The sequence below is a fragment of the Citrus clementina genome, unplaced genomic scaffold (genome assembly GCF_000493195.1).
Source record: "Citrus clementina cultivar Clemenules unplaced genomic scaffold, Citrus_clementina_v1.0 scaffold_9, whole genome shotgun sequence".
In the NCBI taxonomy this organism is placed as follows: Eukaryota; Viridiplantae; Streptophyta; class Magnoliopsida; order Sapindales; family Rutaceae; genus Citrus; species Citrus x clementina.
The window spans coordinates 7,778,153-7,796,662 of record NW_006261964.1 but is presented as its reverse complement, the minus strand read 5'-3'; the positions used below and the strand labels follow the sequence as shown (position 1 = coordinate 7,796,662).

The 18,510-nt window shown below is 31.1% G+C and overlaps 2 protein-coding genes across 13 annotated transcripts; one reads left to right on the top strand and one right to left on the bottom strand.

Moving 5' to 3' along the window:
- Window positions 1–454: 454 nt before the first annotated feature.
- Window positions 455–6,320, bottom strand: LOC112100363. Of its 12 annotated transcripts, none has more exons than XR_002906714.1 (5): window positions 6,039–6,320; window positions 5,481–5,575; window positions 2,800–5,250; window positions 911–1,003; window positions 455–767 (listed from the first exon to the last, which is right to left on the bottom strand). XR_002906714.1 is itself a non-coding variant. In XM_024189661.1 (4 exons), exons 1-4 carry the CDS (start codon window positions 6,298–6,300, stop codon window positions 762–764), a joined length of 456 nt encoding a protein of 151 aa, XP_024045429.1. In that variant the 5' UTR covers window positions 6,301–6,320; the 3' UTR covers window positions 455–761. The 12 variants fall into 12 exon arrangements, 2 of the variants coding, with proteins under 2 accessions (XP_024045429.1, XP_024045434.1); XR_002906713.1 differs by lacking the exons at window positions 455–767; window positions 911–1,003 and adding exons at window positions 1,878–2,519; window positions 2,612–2,717; XR_002906711.1 differs by lacking the exons at window positions 455–767; window positions 911–1,003 and adding exons at window positions 1,878–2,519; window positions 2,625–2,717.
- A 3,271-nt stretch (window positions 6,321–9,591) lies between these two features.
- On the top strand, window positions 9,592–10,948 carry LOC18032570 (probable glutathione S-transferase). The gene is made up of 2 exons (XM_006420374.2): window positions 9,592–10,053; window positions 10,592–10,948. Exons 1-2 carry the CDS (start codon window positions 9,742–9,744, stop codon window positions 10,946–10,948), a joined length of 669 nt encoding a protein of 222 aa, XP_006420437.1. The 5' UTR covers window positions 9,592–9,741.
- The last annotated feature ends 7,562 nt before the right edge of the window (window positions 10,949–18,510 follow it).

Here is an 18,510-nt window from a genome sequence, read left to right as displayed (position 1 = left end):
TCAAAGGTATAGTCAAAGAGAGCAGCTGGGAACCTTGATTTGCTGGGCACCCATTATAAAAAAAAAAAGAGAATAATTGATATTTAAAAACTGTCAAATAAATGAATATTTGACAATTAAAAAGTGCCAAATATTCCTGTGTCAAATATGCTTGTTTGACATTTAGTAAAATTGTCATTTATTTTTGTCAATTAATAATAATCAAATATTTTTCACAATATAAGATTGTCAAATGTGTATGACACTTAATAATAGTCATATACATGTGACATTATTCAAAATGGTCAAATGCAAAAGACTTGATAAAAATATCAAATATTATAATTCATTGTCTTGGGCTGCACATAATATATATTATAACATTGAAACTTGATAAAATTCAAAATTTTTCAACTAACTTCAAACACCATAATAAAGCATAGGAAACCTGAATTCATATTAAAATAAACTTGCATTGTATGTATAAATGTATCAAATGTCTTAAGTATAAATCTAAAATAAGATTGTTTCTAAAACTATACATTGAGTCTATAGTTAGCATTCCACCATCGGTCCAAAAGTTTTTCATAGCAGCGTTGTACATACAAAAGGAAAATTTGTTCCTGTGCTTAAAATCACATTAAAAGCAACTCCAATACTGATCCCCAGAACCAACATGGGCTGAAACAAAAGTGCAAGGTCATAGTCGATAACGGGCATATCAAGTGTGGGATGCCTTTGCCTTAGATTGTAGACAACAGTAGCAACCACAGTACCAGTGATCATACCTGCTCAGTCATGAGGGTTAAAACGACTATGAGAGTAAGCATATGATTGTCTTGAATAATTATAATAATTATAATTTTATATAATGTTAAACATACATCAAGTGCTAAAAATAATTATAATTTTTTATGAAAAAAATACTTACTATTTCTTCTTTTAATCCATTATAACCTTTTCGACCAAGGTGATGGTTGTAAAGATTTAGTGCTCGTCTTTCTTTTTGAAGGCCACTAAGCGTCTAATGCATATCATACATATGTTTATTAGCATTAACATAAATAAAATATAAAAAAAATAATGTTCACAATAATAAAAAAAGATTACCTTAAATTCTTTGGATAATCGATCATTAACAAATGCATCCCAATGACATTTTTGTATGAAAGAGTACAATAGCGGTGGGTTACGCAAAAGATTTGGATGGGCTTTGTACTTTTTAACATGTCGTGTGAGATTATATCTAAAAGAACGAAATGAACTTCCACCAATTTGCAAACATTGTCTTTTAAATCGATCATCCACATCAAATGAACTCTATAAGACATGAAATATAAAGACAGTTTAAAAAAATTTCTCATGCCTTTGCAAAATGCATAATATGTTCATAAAGCATACCTAAATGTATTCCCATATTTTTTCTTTTGAATCCTTTGGTACTTTTCGCCAATCCATGAAAAGAATGGAAACTAATGTCTTAGTGACAGCACTAATTGTACTAATAACATTATGTCTCTCTTCACCCACCAATTGTCCATCGCTATTAAATCTAACTCTCTCTCTCTTCCCATCACTATGATTCTTAGTAACACCCTCCATCTTGACAATTCCTCTAGTCTTATGTATCTTCTTATTAGTATCAAAGTCTTCTAAATCAAGATCTTCTACATCAACATCAGCATCATCTATATCATCCATGGACATAATATCATCATCATATTCCTCCATGGTCATAATCTTGCGAAAGCACAATGCAATATTAAGTACTCATTTGTCACATATCAATAGATAATTTAGCTATTAGGACATCATTAACTATAATTAATTTAAATAAGCAAAGAAGTGAAATCATTAAAATTCATAAACAATAAACTACATACTTACTTTACAACACAAGCAATTAAGCTTTCTTAATTGTTTTATTATGCATCACGCTTGTAATTCTTGCTGTCCTCCCCTTTCTCAAAATTTTCAGGATTTGGCATCATTTTAGGGAAAGGGTGGAGTTCCACATTATGTCCTAAATCCATATCACGTTGAGGATGCATGTAAACTTTTTCTGCAGTAAACCGTACAACTGACCACCTTGGATCTAGTTAGTCAGTTATATAAAAGACTTGCTTTGCTTGTGAGGCTAGAATAAAACAATCTGATTTATGACCTATACGATTAAGGTCAACTAAGATTGTCCCAAGCTCATCAACTTTAACACCACTATGACTCTCAACCCAATCACACTTAAATATGGGAATTTGGATCATGTGATAGTCAAGCACCCATATCTCTTTAATGACTCCATAGTAAGGCATTTCTCCAAAAATAGGATTCTTGTCCTTGGCACTTGCAATTTGCTCTGTTTCAGCTACAAGAGTCACTCCACTGTTTTGAGAGGTTTTATCATTATCACGATCTTTTATGTGAAAACGGTAATTATTAATAAGATAACCAGGATATGATAATGCATGAGGGCGAGGTCCTTGTGCTAGCCATTTCAATAAAGATGATTTGGATGACTGATTATCGTTACCATTTGAAACCTATAAAATTTAGAAAAGAAAATAGTTGAAATTATGCCTACATATAACATTTTATAGAAATTTCAGAAATAAAAGGAAATAGTTTATTAAACCTTTTCTTATAACCAGTAAATGAAGTTTCGAGCATGTTCATCTCGTAACCACTTGTTGTTTTTAGATTGGCGAGGATAATTCGATTTCAACCATGTCATAAGCATCCTAAGATTACGATTCATAATAAAATGAATATATTAGTGATGAATCTACCATGTTTTAATAAAGTTAAGATAAGAAAACTTACTTAATGTAAGGTTGAACTGCTTGTGTGTTCCGCAAAACATAATGATGTGCTTGCTTCCATTCGTCACGATCAATATCAATTAAACGACCACCAGGAAGCGGACCCTCAGTTTCTATATTATTCGTCCTTGCAATTGGAATTCAAATTGGATCCACATTGGGTAAATATTCTGTGTAAAATTCAATTGCCTCCTCTACAATGTAACATTCAGCAATACAACCTTCGGGACGATTTTTATTCCGCACATACCCTTTTAGATATTTTAAAAATCTTTCAAAGGGATACATCCATCTAAGATATACAGGCCCACATAATATGACTTCTCTAACAAGATGCACAGTTAAATGAACCATGATATCAAAAAATTCAGGAAGGAAATACATTTCAAATAAATTAATTGCTACCACAAGATCCTTTTGTATTTGGTTTAACTTCTCTACATCCACAACTTTGCTACAAAGATCATTGAAGAAAAAGCAAAGTCTAGTGATGGCATATCTAACAGGTTCTGGCAAAATTCCTCGAATAGCCAATGGTAGGAGTTGTTGCATCAAAGCATGACAATCATGAGATTTCAACCCAATAAGCTTTAAATCATTCATTGATACAAGATTTTTAAAGTTTGAACAGTATCCTTCAGGAACCTTCAGATTAAATAATGTTTCACAAAACATTACTTTTTCCACTCTAGTCAAGGAATAACATGCAGTAGGTAAATAAGTGTGATTCCCTTCAACAATAGGTTCTAATTCTTTCCTAATATTGAAATCAACAAGGTCCAACCAAGAATTAAGTCCATCTTTTGCTTTTCCTGGAATGTTCAATAATGTACCATATATACTTTCGCACACATTTTTTTCAATGTGCATTACATCTAACATATGGCGAACATGCAAATGTTTCCAATACTCGAGAGAAAAAAATATTGATTTCTTTTTCCAGCAAATTTTTTCATCAGACTCTAATTTTTTACGCTTTCTAGTTTTCTTCCCCCATGAGTTTTGAATCCCTTCAACCTTTCTTAATGTTTCTTCACCACTTAACGGCTTAGAAGGAAAGTCTCTTTCTGGTTTACCATCAAAAGCCTTTGTTAAATCTCGAAACAAGTGAGATTCTGGGAGATTTTTCTTCTCATTCTTAAGTCTACAGGACTGTGTATCTTCCCCACATATAGGACATGCAAAATATCCTTTAACTGAGCATCCAGACAAGTTCCTATAAGCAGGAAAATCACTAATTGTCCACAACAAGACAGCTCGTAGAGTAACTAATTCTTGTCTATATGCATCATAAATTTGGACACCAACTTCCCACAAAGCTTTCAAGTCATCAATCAGTGGTGACAAATAGACATCAATATCGTTACCGGGCTGTCGTGGACCAGATATTAGCATAGTCAACATCATGAATTTTCTTTTCATGCATAACCAAGGAGGAAGATTATAAGTAATCATAACAGTTGGCCAACAACTATACGAACTGCGAAAGTTTTTATGGGGATTTATCCCATCTGCAGAAATAGCCAGTCGAAGATTTCTTTCTTCTGCAGTGAAATCTGGCCATTTTTGGTCCACTAGCCTCCATGACGGTGAGTCAGCTGGGTGACGTAGTTTGCCATCAATCACCCTTTCATTGGCATGCCAAATTAAGTCTTTTGCAGTTCGAGGAGATTGAAACATCCTTTTAAACCTTGGTATAGGAGGAAAATACCATAAGATTTTAGCAAGAATTCCCTTACTTTTCTTGGGACCCTTCCATCTTGACATTCCACAAGTGGGACATACAGATAAATCATTATATTCTTTTCTATATAGGATGCAATCATTGGGACATGCATGTATTTTTTCATATTCTAAGCCTAATGCAACCATTATCTTCTTTGCTTCATATACGAATAAAGGTATTTCATTTTTATCAGGAAGCATATCTGATAAACAACTTAGTAAATCCGAAAAACTTTTGTCTGACCATCCATTTCTTCCTTTAATGTTGTAAAGCCTTATTAAGGCAGATAACTTAGTGAATTTCACACAGCCAGGAAACAAAGGTTTTTCAGCATCTTTAAGTAGAGTTTCGAAAGACTTGGGGTCACCATTACAAGTGTCAAATGCATCATTAACTATTTCTACTGTATCAGCAGCTTCATCATCTTGTTGACTGCCATCAAATGAAGCTTTTACATTTTATAGTCGTCTACTAGAAGCTCCTTCTCCATGCCAAGTCCATGTCTGATAGCTTTGGTCAATACCTTTCCAATAAAGATGATTTCTTATCTCAGCAGGTACATGAAAGACCAAATTACCACATGCTTGGCATGGACATCTTAAAAGTTCAGGATTACTAGCATGAAGTATTGGAAACTTGAGAAACTCATTTACCCCACTTTCATATTCTATAGACGTTCTATCCATCAACATCCAAGATTTATCCATATTTAAACTACTAACTTTCCTGCAAATGCATCACATAATATTCATTTAGTTTTATTAATATTAAAAAATGATATTGTTTGCAACCACAAGAACAACTGATAAATTATATAATTAACCCCAAAAAATAAGGCAATGAGATCACAATTTTACTAATTAAGAATGAAAGTGAAAATTATTTGTGCGTTCTTTGTTTGTTGAACGAGAATAGATATAAGACTTAGTATCAATCAAAATTAAAAGAAAAAATACCTGAAATTCAAGAAACGAATGAAGCTGAAGCAAGCTGAACTTCTTCATGGGTTTTTCTTTATAGGTTGAGTGATTGATGAAAAAATGAGAGATGACTGTCATTTATAATGAGAATGAAAATGTATGAAACAGACTAAATTGAAGCAATAATCACTTCTTAGAGTGAGTTTACAGACTCAATAAATTAAAATCTCATTAATTAATAAAAATCAATAACATTACTTCCAATTTGCAAGCAATTTGAGAATTGTTGCAGTTCTGTAAGTTTCCTTTGTTAAAATGTATTAAACAGACCAAATTGAAGCTAAGTGCATTACGTTAATATATTACGAGAAACATCTCAATAAGATGCTTGTTAAAAACAAAAATAATCTTTTAAAGAGACATTTCATCAAACAAGTAATGTGCATTCAAATAGCAGAGCAGATACGACACTTGGAATCAATTAAATCAACCCTAGATTGTTTAAAAATACAAATAATTCAACTATAACCCTAAAATTATCAAACCAGAAAGAGAGAAGTAGAAAAAAATTATCAAAATTAAAGGAAACAATACCTGAAATTCGAGAAGCAAATGAGGCTAAAGCAAGCTGAAATTCTTTGTGCGTTCTTCTTCGAGAGAGGATGGAGATGAAATTTGAAATTGAGTGATTGATAAAAAATGCGAGGTGATTATTGAAAAGAAATACAAGTTTGAATTTTCTTAAAAGAAACAAAGGCATTCCAGATGTGATATGTGAACGAAACAAGCTCACTAGGCTAAAGCAAGCTGAAATTCTTGGAAGACGGGCAAGATGGGCATCTGGACTTAATACCATATCAATTACAAGTCCACAACATGTGCGTTTTTTGTTTTTTTCTTGAGTCAATAAAAGGAACACTTAAATGGTAATTATGCAATAAATATATAATATATTTCCACTTATTTGGTAAAACGTCATAAGTATTTGACGTTTAAATAAATTGTCATTTATATTTCACAATTACTCAAATTTTCACAAAATGTCATATTTATTTGATATTTCTTAAAAATTATCAAATAAAAAATGTCAAGTATTCTGTTTTTTCTTGTAGTGACCTAGGCACTCAAATACAACTGACCCATGATCATCATGCATGACGCAATAAGTTAAATAAAGCATCGATCATGCATGACGCAAATATTAAATTGGGAAAGAAATGTCAATTGTATAATTGATACACGGTTATCTGAGTAGTTGACCAAATTAATGATCTCATTAGCTAGCCTTTTTAATTAATCAAAATATAGATGTAATTTTAAAATTAATAAAAACATGACCCCTCTTTTAAATTGAAAAGAGGATCACTTGTGAACTCAGCATCGTTAAAGAATATGAGAGAAAGGGATGATCCTAATTTATTAAATACATAGCGATTAAAAAAATGAAAAAGAAAAATAGTGGCAGGGTGCAGCTGTTTCGAAAGTGTTTTTTTCACCAACGGACAAGATCTAGAGAATACAATGAAGGAAGCCTTGGAAATGCTTCCAACTGTTGAAAAATATGGCTTAGGAGAGAAGAAATTTTTCAATGGAGACAATATTGGCTTCGTGGACCTAATATTTGGATCGGTTCAAGTCCTTAAGATATAATATATAATGCCTATTTGATATGATTTATTTAAAGTTTATAAGTACTTGTTTAATCTCAATTTTTTTAAAAAACTTTTTATTGTTGTTTGGTTTTATTTTCAGTCGAGCTTTTAAGAATTAAATAAGTTATTTTGACTCTATTAATAAGAGCTTAAATTTTAAACTTTTGAGAGTAGAGATTAGAGTGTTTTTTTAAAATGTTAGATTGTCTAATATGCTTATTATCTATTTTACATTCTTATTTTATCCATATATATTTCATAGGGAGATTGTCAATTTCCCCCCTACAGTAATCAACATATACCATTTTTCCCTCTGTTGTTTTTATAATGGCCAAAAACCCCCATGACAGCATAAGTTTATAATATTACCCTTATTTTCAACTACTCTTTTATTTTCATTTATTATAAATTAAATAAATCACATGAATAGAAACTAAATAAAAATTAAGCATTAAAAATAAGAAATATATGTTTTGATATGAGAAAAAAATTAATAATAATTTTTTTTCTTGTACTTATTTATTTTGTGAAAATTTTCTTATAATAAATATATAAGAAAGTTATTATAAAATGATAAAAAACTTATTATGAGAAAATTTGAATGACAAATAAAAATTTATTATAAGATAAATAATAAAATATTTTACCTATACTTTTTACATTTAATTTTAAAATATTACAAAATGTTTATTATAAGAAAATGTTCACAAAATAAATAATTACAAGAAAAAAATTTTATTATTAATTTTTTTCTCATATCAACACATATATTTCTTGTTTTTAGTACTTAATTTTTTATTTAGTTTCTATTCATGTAATTTATTTAATTTAAAATAAATGTAAATAAAAGAATAATTAAAAATAAGGGTAATATTGTAAATTTATGTTGTCAGGGGGATTTTTGGACATTATAAAAACAGTAAGAGGGTAAATAGTATATGCAAATTACTGTAGGGGGGAAGTGGCAATCTCCCTATTTCATAATATAACTTAAAAAACTTATCTACTAAATTAATTTTATAATTTGTAAAGCTCTTTTGACAAGCAATGAATCAGACAACTATTTTTTTGGGGTAAAAACTCTACTATTTTAAAGTCTATTTAAATAATTTATATTTAAAAATTATGTGTTATAAACTATCATATAAGGTTAAGCCCAATTAAAAGTAATTTATTAAAGTATTTGATAAATTAAAAGTAATTTATCAAGGTATACGGTAATTTAGGCTTTAATTGGGTTTTAATATATCTAATAAGGTGTGAATCTTTAATGTATAGAGCCTTAAGGATTATTTCTATTTCTAAATGATGGGCTAAAATAGGAATATTTAAAGACAATAGAAAAAGTTGTCTATATTAGTGGTTATAATGCCCAGGTCACACGTATCATTGTTCTATTCTCTTCTGAAATCCCATTATTAGAGAAAGTGCAGTGACAAACTTAAAGGATTCTCTGAGATAACGTGTTGATCTAGAAGATTAGCCACGCATCCATAGAAAGCAATTGGGCATTATGAATTCGAGTATGCTTCTGCATATTCTGTAATTGATTCTTAATGGTATATATAACAAAAACATTTTTGGATTATAGGTGATGGTTCTCACTAAGAGATTATTATTCCAACAGGTAGTCCCTCCCCCAGATTGATCATCGTAACTTACAGTTTCGCTAATAAGATTATGTTTCATTTTGAATAACTTTTCAAATAGAACATATTCAAATAGAGATTTTTACTAAATTAATTATTAGTTATTTGATTGTTACTGAGAGTTTTTAATTAAAATTGTAAAATTACTTTAATTGACAACTTTTAAAGTTATATATTATAAAAGGAATGGTTTAATTTGTAGCTGTCATCTAACTAAAAACAAGAGGTTTAGGGTTCGAACTTTGTTCACATGGGAGAGGAGGGTATTGAGTTGCCATTAGGCTAAACAATAAAAAAAAATTAAAAATGAAAGAAATAGAATAAGATTATTAAATAAATAAAGGGTATTTCAAATAATTTATTTTTTAAATAAACTCTACAACCTTTGTTCTAAAAAATCTAAAATTTAAAGTTTCGCTAGTAGAAGTAGAATAGCTTCTTTAATATTCAAAAGCTCTACTCAAAATCCAACCAAACAACACTAAATTTTGAAATCAAATAATCAAAGCACTTTTAGCCGGTAGATACTTCGTTCTAAACATGGACTAAGTTAGATAGAAAATTGAAGAAAAAAACTAAAAAGTAATTTTAATTGAATTTTTTTATAACAAATTGCTATGTGTGCCGTGTGCGGTCCAGTGCGCAAAAGGAAAGTGTCTTTTTGACTAATTGACCCATAATCATCATCCATGACGCAAAGATATTAAATGGGAAACAAATGCCAAAAATTTGATTAATTGATCCGCGGTTATCAGCTGACTTGTTTATATTAACCCTTCAAATATATACGTAATTAATTTGCACACAACTTTGAAAATTTTATTTTGTTGAAATATATTAGTCCCTTGAATTCATCATTAATCGTTTTATTAATGGAAATTTGAAGCCTTCTGCTAATTGCTAAAGGAAGCACATTCCATAAGTCACTATAAATTCACAAACATATGCAATGAGTTATCAGCTATACTCAACATCAAATTCGATCTTAGAATTAACATGGCTGAGGTGAAACTTCATGGGCGATTGCTGAGTCCATTTGTTTGCAGAGTGATTTGGGCTCTGAAATTGAAAGGCGTGCCATACGAGTTTGTTGCAGAAGATCTCTCAAACAAAAGTGATTTGCTTTTGAAGTATAATCCAGTTCACAAGAAGATCCCAGTGCTTGTCCATGGCGGAAAACCAGTTTGTGAGTCCATGATTATTCTCGAGTACATTGAAGAGACGTGGCCACAGAATCCCTTGATGACAAATAATCCTTATGATAGAGCTCTTGCTCGATTTTGGATTAAATTCGCCGAAGACAAGCTGGTTCGCACCACAACTCTAGCAATCCCGTTTATAAGTGTATTCTTTTCAAATTTGTTTATTTATTCTATGGTTTAGATGAGATCATGATAATAAGAAACTTCACCCACTAAACCACCAACTCTTATTCTCTATTACTCAGATGATGCACGTAAAGCACGTTCATAGTCAGTCGAGCCTAGCTGCTCAAGGGCCTTTTTCATAATTTATTCGTGAAAAATTCCTTAACTTTCAACTTTTTGGTCCTTCACTATTTTTTCTCTAGCAATTTTTAGAAATCATTAGTGGATTTAACTTCCTCGGGTGTAAATTACTGAAAGACACAAAACGTTAAACTTAACTGTTTTTAACCATACGGGGGATTTTGATTATTTTCAAAACATTTAAGGAAAAAGTAATGAATTTACCGACTCTCTTAATTGACTTATCAAACCTTTAATTAAAGGATATTGTGACGTGTGTACACATTGTCTAAGTTTTCGAGCTTAGTATTAATCATGTGGAGATAATTTAGATTTTTTTAAAAAAATTATTGTGGCAGGTTGTTGCTATTTTGAAATTGTTTCGTAGCATTACTGGACAAGAACTAGAGAATGCAAAGAAGGAAATCTTGGAAATCCTACAAACCCTTGAAGAACATGGCTTGCGAGAGAGGAATTTTTTCAATGGAGACAATATTGGCTTAGTTGACATTGCATTTGGTTCAATGCTTTATTGGATGCAAGTCATTGGAGATGTAGTGGGAGTTAAACTGTTTGATTCACACAAATTCCGTAGCCTGCATACGTGGTTTGAAAATTTCAAGCAAGTCCCTGAAATTGAAGAGAACTTTCCTAATCGGCATGACCATTTGGTTTATCTCAAACATCGCCGTGAACAGTGGGTGGCCTCTGATTGAATGCAGTAGCATAAAATTTGTTTGTGTATCTCACTTTGTGCTTGTTTTATTTATGTACTGGTGTTTGAAGATGTTCTTTTCTCTTTGTTTTTGTTATTGTCTTGTGTCAAGATCAGAAGGCTAGCTTACCAGGGTACTTTTTATAGTTATGAATAATAAAATAAGGTACTCAATTGCTATACATTTCTATCTTTTGTTAACAATATTTTAAAAAATATATATGAAGCTTATAAGGGTACAACTTTACACATTTATAGATCTAATCAATGGGTGAGGGTATTTCCACCACATTACTTTTTTAAAAACAATATGAACTTTTATTTGAATTTTTGAAAAATAATATGAACTTATTGTTAATTATTTATTGAAACTGGAGCGAAATGAAAATGATTATTTATTGGAAATGAGGTGAAATGGAAATATCAACCACCCTAATTCAAAATAAGAAATTATTTATGCTCCACCTCTAAATAACATGAAGAATTCTCATAATTGATACGCACCATATATGTTTTAAAATTTTGCATCAACTAACAACTTTGCTATTAACACCGTTAGTTAGTACGTTGAAGAATTTTTACAAAATGATCATTTCACACTTGATACTCTGCAATGCATTAAAGGGCCATTTTACTGTTTGAAACTTTTAAAAAAATATATCTAATTACTAAATTAACTGAAACTTTGAAAAAAATTTAAACAGACAAGCAAACCGTCAAATCTAACCATTTTACCCCCGGACACACCTTCAATTATTTTTAAAATTGAAATATTTAAGATAATATGTTGCATGATTCAGATGATAATTCGATTAATATTTTTTGAATTTGTTACTTATTTTATTTAAATAAATATTTGGACGAATTATAAAAAATTAATAAAGTGAACAGGATCTGACGGCTAGTCAATATTGAGCAAGTATTAAGCAAGATTTGTTTCCAACAATTTAAGCCTTGATGAATGACAAATCAGGAGTCTCGTTGGTATGGACCAAGATAGTTGAGCCTTTGATTCAGCACTTGACCGAGAGAGTTGCATATCTGCCACCTGATTCTGGTATGATTGAGCAATTGCTGGTAATTTATGCGTTTCTTCATGCATGGGAACCCACTTAAATGAATTCGGATTATTTGTATTCTTTGTTTGTCTTACTGTTCAAAACTTCCGTATATAGTAAAAGAATCAAACGTTTTATTAAGGGAAATCTGATCTAAGCTTTCTGATTGCTTAAGCAAGCACACTTCATCAATTACGATAAATTAATTCAGAAACATTTGCAATGAGTTATATCAGCCGGCTACTGAAACAACCACACACAAACATGGCTGATCTATATTCTTACACAGAGTGAAATGTGCTCTAATATTGAAAGGCATACCATATGAAGATATACATTGATGAAGATGATTTACTCTCAAACGGAAGTACTTTGCTTTTGAATTGCCATCCAGTTCACAAAAAGGTCCTCGCTAGTGCTTGTTCATGGCGAAAACCCAGTTTGTGAGTCCATGGTTATTATCGAATACATTGAAGAGATGTGGCCACAGAATCCCTTGACGTTGAATGATCCTTATGATAGAGCTCTGGCTCGTTTTTGGATTAAATTTGCCGAAGACAAGGTTCGCATCACTGCTCGAGCTAACATGTTTATAAGTTTATTCTTTCATGTTTGTTTGTCATTACAGAAAATGATCAAAATATCTCTACTATTAATCAAAGTTAATCATTTCTCATGTGGGATTTTAAAATCCTTCAAAACCGCTTTTACTGCTAAAAAAGTGTTTACCCCTAAAATGTTTGATTATTCAATTGGGGTTTTACTACATCAAGAAAGAAATGGTAAAAGAGAGGGAAAAATTTGGAAGTTAAAAGTTGAAAGTGAACTTTTTCTAAACGTATGGAAATTTGTTTATATATATATAAAGGTGGAAAACGATTAATTCACTGAATTAACAAAGTGGTTTTGATCATTTTTCCCTTTGTCATTGAGACTTATAGTGGTTAAATTATATTATCGGCTTATCAAACTTCTAATGGATATTGTGACACGTATACATACAGTATTAGGTTTTTTTTTAAGCTTATATATATATTAAGGTAGCAATATTTCCACCCTACAAAATCTGTAAATCCACCCCACTTCTAAAAAATAATGATAAAAAATTCACATTATTTTTAAAAATTTCAAATAAAGAAGAATTATGAAGAATTAATTAGTTAAATTTTTCTTAAATTCTTAATTTATTTTGTGTAACTTAGTTTTTTAAAATTATATTTAACAACTAAGATTGCTTTGGCCTAAATTTAAATTGATTATTTTATCCCTAAAATGTAAAAGCACCAAAATTTTACTTTAACTTTAATTTTTTTTATTTTATACAAAATTCATTGTTTCTAAATGGTCAATTCTTCTTTATTTGTATGATTATTAACCTTTAATTAGACTAACACAATGTTTTTGTGAGCCAATACTTATATAAATTTTTAAGTTTTCAAATTTATGTCATTTACATGTAAAATATTAAAAATTATTAGACTTCATTTAAAAAGTTAGATTATTAGTCATAGAATTAAGTACCTAAAGTATTAGATATAGTAACACATATTTCTTTAGGTAATTGGGTCATTTTATATCATAAAGATAAAATAATTAAATAAAATTTATATTAAAGCAACCTTCATAATTAAAAAAAGCAAAAAAAAATGTAAGAGTGATTTAATTAATTAATTATACAAATATTTTTATTGATTTATATTTACTAAAAATAATGTACATTTATTGTAAATATTTTTTAGAAGTGAAGTGGGTTTGCACATACAATGGGGTGGAAATATCCCCACTATATATACTATTAATCATGTTCGCTTAAAAATATCAATCAAGTCCCTGAAATTGAAGAAAATCTTCCAAAATGGGAGAAGATGTGGGTCTATTTCAAATGTTGTCGGGAAAAGTTAGCCGCGCCTGCGTGAACAGTGAATATTGTAGGATCATAAAATTTGTTTGTTAGTGTTGCTTTGTACTTGTTTTGTTTTTGCATTAATTGTTGTCAAAGAATTCTTTACACTTTGTTGAATTTTACTGCCAAGTATATTAAGACGAGCTTACTGGTAATTTTTTTATGGACAGGAAATAATAAAAGTGTCTAAATTTATTTTTATTTTTATTTTTTCTCCTAACAATATTACAAAAGAGTGACAAAATAACCATCAAAACTACGTAGTTTTTTTTTTCTAGTTTTTTTAAACAATCAAAATGACTTGTTTTTGGTGGTTATTTGCCACCCTTTTTGATAAATATTTGGTAGACCTTAGTCGGTAGTACTGATCAGTAAGAAAAAACACGTTTGTTTGTTCTAATTACAGTTCTATTTTTGTTTTGTGTGAAGATAAGTTGGAATTTGGAAACAAAGATGAAAATTTGTCATATCTCAACTAGGCCACACATCTAAAAGAAAGAAGATATGATTAAAATAAAATCTTATTTGCACAATTAAAGTAAAGTAAAATCTCGTGATAAGAATTTTTAAAAAAGGTACCCACTCAGCTGCCCATACATGTTTTGTTCTTCTAATTAATTTTTTTAGTAATATAATATTCAAAATATCAAATACATTTTCGCTATTTTCATTTTTTAAATTCTAATTTTAAGATTGGTTCAAAAAAAATTTCTAATAGTAAGACAACTGATTTTAAAAAAATGATTTGCCATTGTCTTTGCAACCTCATGCACAAGCAAAGAAAATGGTCTATAACCCCATTAAATTAATGATCATGTGTTGACATTGTTGTACAGGCACCGTCAATTAGAACATGCACATACGGCAAAGCCAAATGCAGAATTTTAAAAAATGAAACTTATTGCTCTAAGTTCCAAAAAAAAAAGGAAAAAGATACAATCCCATTAAATTATGAGCATTGACCCCCATGTGTGTGTGTGAAAACCTTTACTTTAAATAATATAAAAAAAATACAGATTTTAATACATTAAAAATTATATTTTTTTAACTATTAACATATTAAAATATGTATTGTGTGTGTGTGAAAATCTTTACTTTAAATATAAAAAAATACAGATTTTAATACATTAAAAATTATATTTTTAACTATTAACATATTAAAATATGTATTATTTTTATTCTCTCACTTTGTTATATATATAACTCACAAGTCACAACAATGGAAGAAGTGAAGCTACATGGATTTTGGGCTAGCCCTCTTGCCCACAGAGTGATATGGGCATTGAAGCCCAAGGGTGTTTAAATGAGGAATAAATAGAGGAAAATCTTCCTAACATAAGTGAATTGCTCTTAAAACATATAAAATCCTGATCACAAAAGAATTCCTCTACTTGTTCATGGTGAAAATGATGAGATTAAGGATAAAACTATCACAAGCACATGGGATGAGGTATATTCAGATCCTATTCAAGTTCCTGTCCGACCTGTTACAAGAGCTCGAGCAAAGAAATTTAAAGAAACGCTTAATGGATTGATTCAAGCAACTTGGGTTCAATCAAATTCGTAGAGGCCCATTGAAGGAATTGCACATGATAAATGCATGATTTAGACTCTAGAAGTTTCCAAATACTCACTCCCATGAAATAGAGAGTTGGCTTAATCATTATGGCGAGAAAATATATTATTTTCCTTTTTCAGATACTTTCCTGTTTCTTCAGGAGGCTATTAGGGAATCAAATCAGTTATTTCTATTTTAATCGTCTAGTTTCCATTTAATTGATGTAAGACATTTATGACAATTAGGATCTTGATTTAGTTTAAATTCTTTCCTATTTACTTAGATAAGGATTCTGATTTGATTTATATTCTTTCCTATCAGGGAAAATTTAGATTTAGATTTGATTCTTGGGTTAGGATTTATTTCCAAAAATTCTTGTAACCAACCCTATATAAAGTATTCATATTCAATAAACGAAAAGGAAATTTTTTGATGCAATTGGTGAGAGAGTTAATTCTCTTTGGTTTTTTATAAACTCTTTGAACTTATCAAATTTCCATGGCGTTCAAATTCTTGACTTATCAATCAGACCATCCATAACTGATTGTGGCGTCTTCACATACCAAGGTTCATGCTTTCAATAAGCATTGGGTCGATGTTCCATTCCATTCCTGGTTTCGATTTGATCTTGAGAACTAAATTGATTAGGGTCGCGTCAGTTCTTGACGGGGTTTGTATCATTTGGTATCAGAGCCTAGGCTCCAAGGTCAGATCCATCTATCTTTGTTGTTGTTCATTCTTGTTTGAATTTTTCATCTTGTTCTAGCATTTATTAAAAAAAAAAACCGTGAACAGTAGCTCGTGAACAGTTTCCCGTGAACAGTATTTTTAGGGTTTCCTTTTAAAATCAATTTTGCATCTTTGTGGTTTAATTCTCCTTACATCCATAAGTTTTACCTATTCCTTTACCTTAAAAAAAAGAACTCCAACCTCCTCTTAAAATCTTTCATTTTTTTTCATTATTTGTGCCTTAGAAATCTAAAATAAGTTTTATCCCATCGGTGAAAATTTTGCCCAAAATCAAAACTCAACTTTCATACACATTGCCTTTTTACTCTTGAAATTAAATTCTCCTTAGTTGTCATCTTTGTGAATTGCTGTTGAAATCCTTATATTGGTTTGATTAGTTTGATAAGAACCGAGTGAGGATTACTAAGAGTGAAAAAAAGGTAAGAGAGTGTGAGCGTATTAGAGGGTAAAAGCCAATAATTTGAGTGAAACACGAGTGGAATTGAGTGAGTCATTTTTCTTGAGTGAAACACGTAACGGAGTGAGGTGAAGTCCTTCCACATTATTTCTAACGTTCTTTTGCAAATAATAGCTATGTCTCACAACTTAGAACAAAACACAAATGAAGAGGATCAATCTGCAACTACTCAGAATTTAAAAATTCAAGCATTGGTGAGAGAGATGATAAGGATGATGAGGGCTGAATTAGAGCTCATCCACGAACGTTTGGATCGGGTGGAAAACACACGTGCAGGGCAGCCACAACCCGTTCCCTAAGCACGTAAGAGAGAAAGAGCTCCAGTTAGAGGAGAAATTGATGACTATTATAGGGATGAATATGATGAAGGAGAAGACTCAGTGGGTAGCTATAGGAGAGATGGACAAGGTAAGAGAGCTAGGAATAGAGATGATGGATTGAGTGGCATAAAGATGAAGATTCCATCTTTTCAAGGAAAATCCGACCCAGAAGCATACCTTGAATGGGAGAAGAAAATGGAGTTCATATTTGACTACCACAATTATTCAGAGGCAAAAAAAGTAAAAATTGTTGTGATTGAGTTTTCTGACTATGCTATTACTTGGTGGGATTAGCTTGTTATAAGCAGGAGGCGAGATAGGGAACGTCCAATTGAGACATGAGATGAAACGAAATCATTGATAAGAAAGCGTTTTGTACCTAACCACTATTATCGAGACTTGTACAAAAAGTTACAACGTCTTACACAGGGTAGCCGAAGTGTTGAGGATTATTATAAAGAAATGGAGATTGTCATAATTAGAACAAATGTGGAAGAGGATAGAGAAGCTACCATGGCACGATTCTTAAATGGACTTAATCAGGAGATTGCAGATAAGGTTGAGTTGCAACATTATATGGAGATTGAGGAAATAGTCCACAAAGCCATCAAGATTGAGCAGCAACTCAAGAGGAGTGGTAACACTCGTGTAGCCTCAAACTCGAGTTCCACTCCTTGGAAGCCGAGCTATGTGAAATGAGACGAGAGGCCACAAGCATCTACTACACCTAAGCTAAGATCCGAGCCCTCCAAGCACAATACACAAGGTAACACCGTAACTCCTACTATTAGGAATCGTGACATTAAGTGTTTTAAATGTCAAGGCAAGGGGCATATCGCAAGTAAATGTGTAAATCAAAGAGTTATGGTATTGCGGGACAATGGTGAGATTATAACTGAAGATGAGATGGAAGAGAATGAGATACCACTATTAGAGAATGTCGAAGATGAATAGTATATAGCCCCTGGGGAATTAACTTTAGTAGCGGTGAGAGCTTTGAATGTGCAAGTAAAGGAAGACGAAGCAGCGCAAAGGGAAAACATTTTCCATACTAGGTGCTATGTTCAAGACAAAGTATGTAGTATGATTATTGATGGAGGAAGTTGTACTAATGTTGCTAGTACTATCATGATAGAGAAGTTAGGGCTTCCGACACTTAAACACCCACGACCATACAAACTATAGTGATTAAATGACAGTGGAGAGGTGAAAGTGAACAAGCAAGTACTAGTGACTTTTCGGATTGGCAAGTATGAAGATAAGATGCTTTGTGATGTAGTGCCAATGTAGGCTGGACATTTGTTACTTGGGCGGCCTTGGCAATTCGACAGACGTGTGAAACATGATAGCTTCACCAACAAATATTCATTTGCATTTAATCAACGCAACATCACTTTTGTTCCATTGACACCAAAGCAGGTTTATAGAGACCAAGTGAGCCAACAGAGAGAGAGTGAGGAAAAGAAAATGAGAGAAAAAGAGAGTGAAATTCAAAAAGAGACCGAGGAAAATGTGAG

Coding starts and splice junctions, on each gene's coding strand:
- LOC112100363 (XM_024189661.1), bottom strand. CDS start 6,300: ATGGTATTAAGTCCAGATGCCCATCTTGCCCGTCTTCCAAGAATTTCA. Junction 5,576..6,038: donor ATTTGCTTCTCGAATTTCAG/GTATTGTTTCCT, acceptor TATAAATGACAG/TCATCTCTCATTTTTTCATC. Junction 1,004..5,480: donor ATTCGTTTCTTGAATTTCAG/GTATTTTTTCTT, acceptor GATATGCATTAG/ACGCTTAGTGGCCTTCAAAA.
- LOC18032570 (XM_006420374.2), top strand. CDS start 9,742: ATGGCTGAGGTGAAACTTCATGGGCGATTGCTGAGTCCATTTGTTTGC. Junction 10,054..10,591: donor AATTCGCCGAAGACAAGCTG/GTTCGCACCACA, acceptor TTATTGTGGCAG/GTTGTTGCTATTTTGAAATT.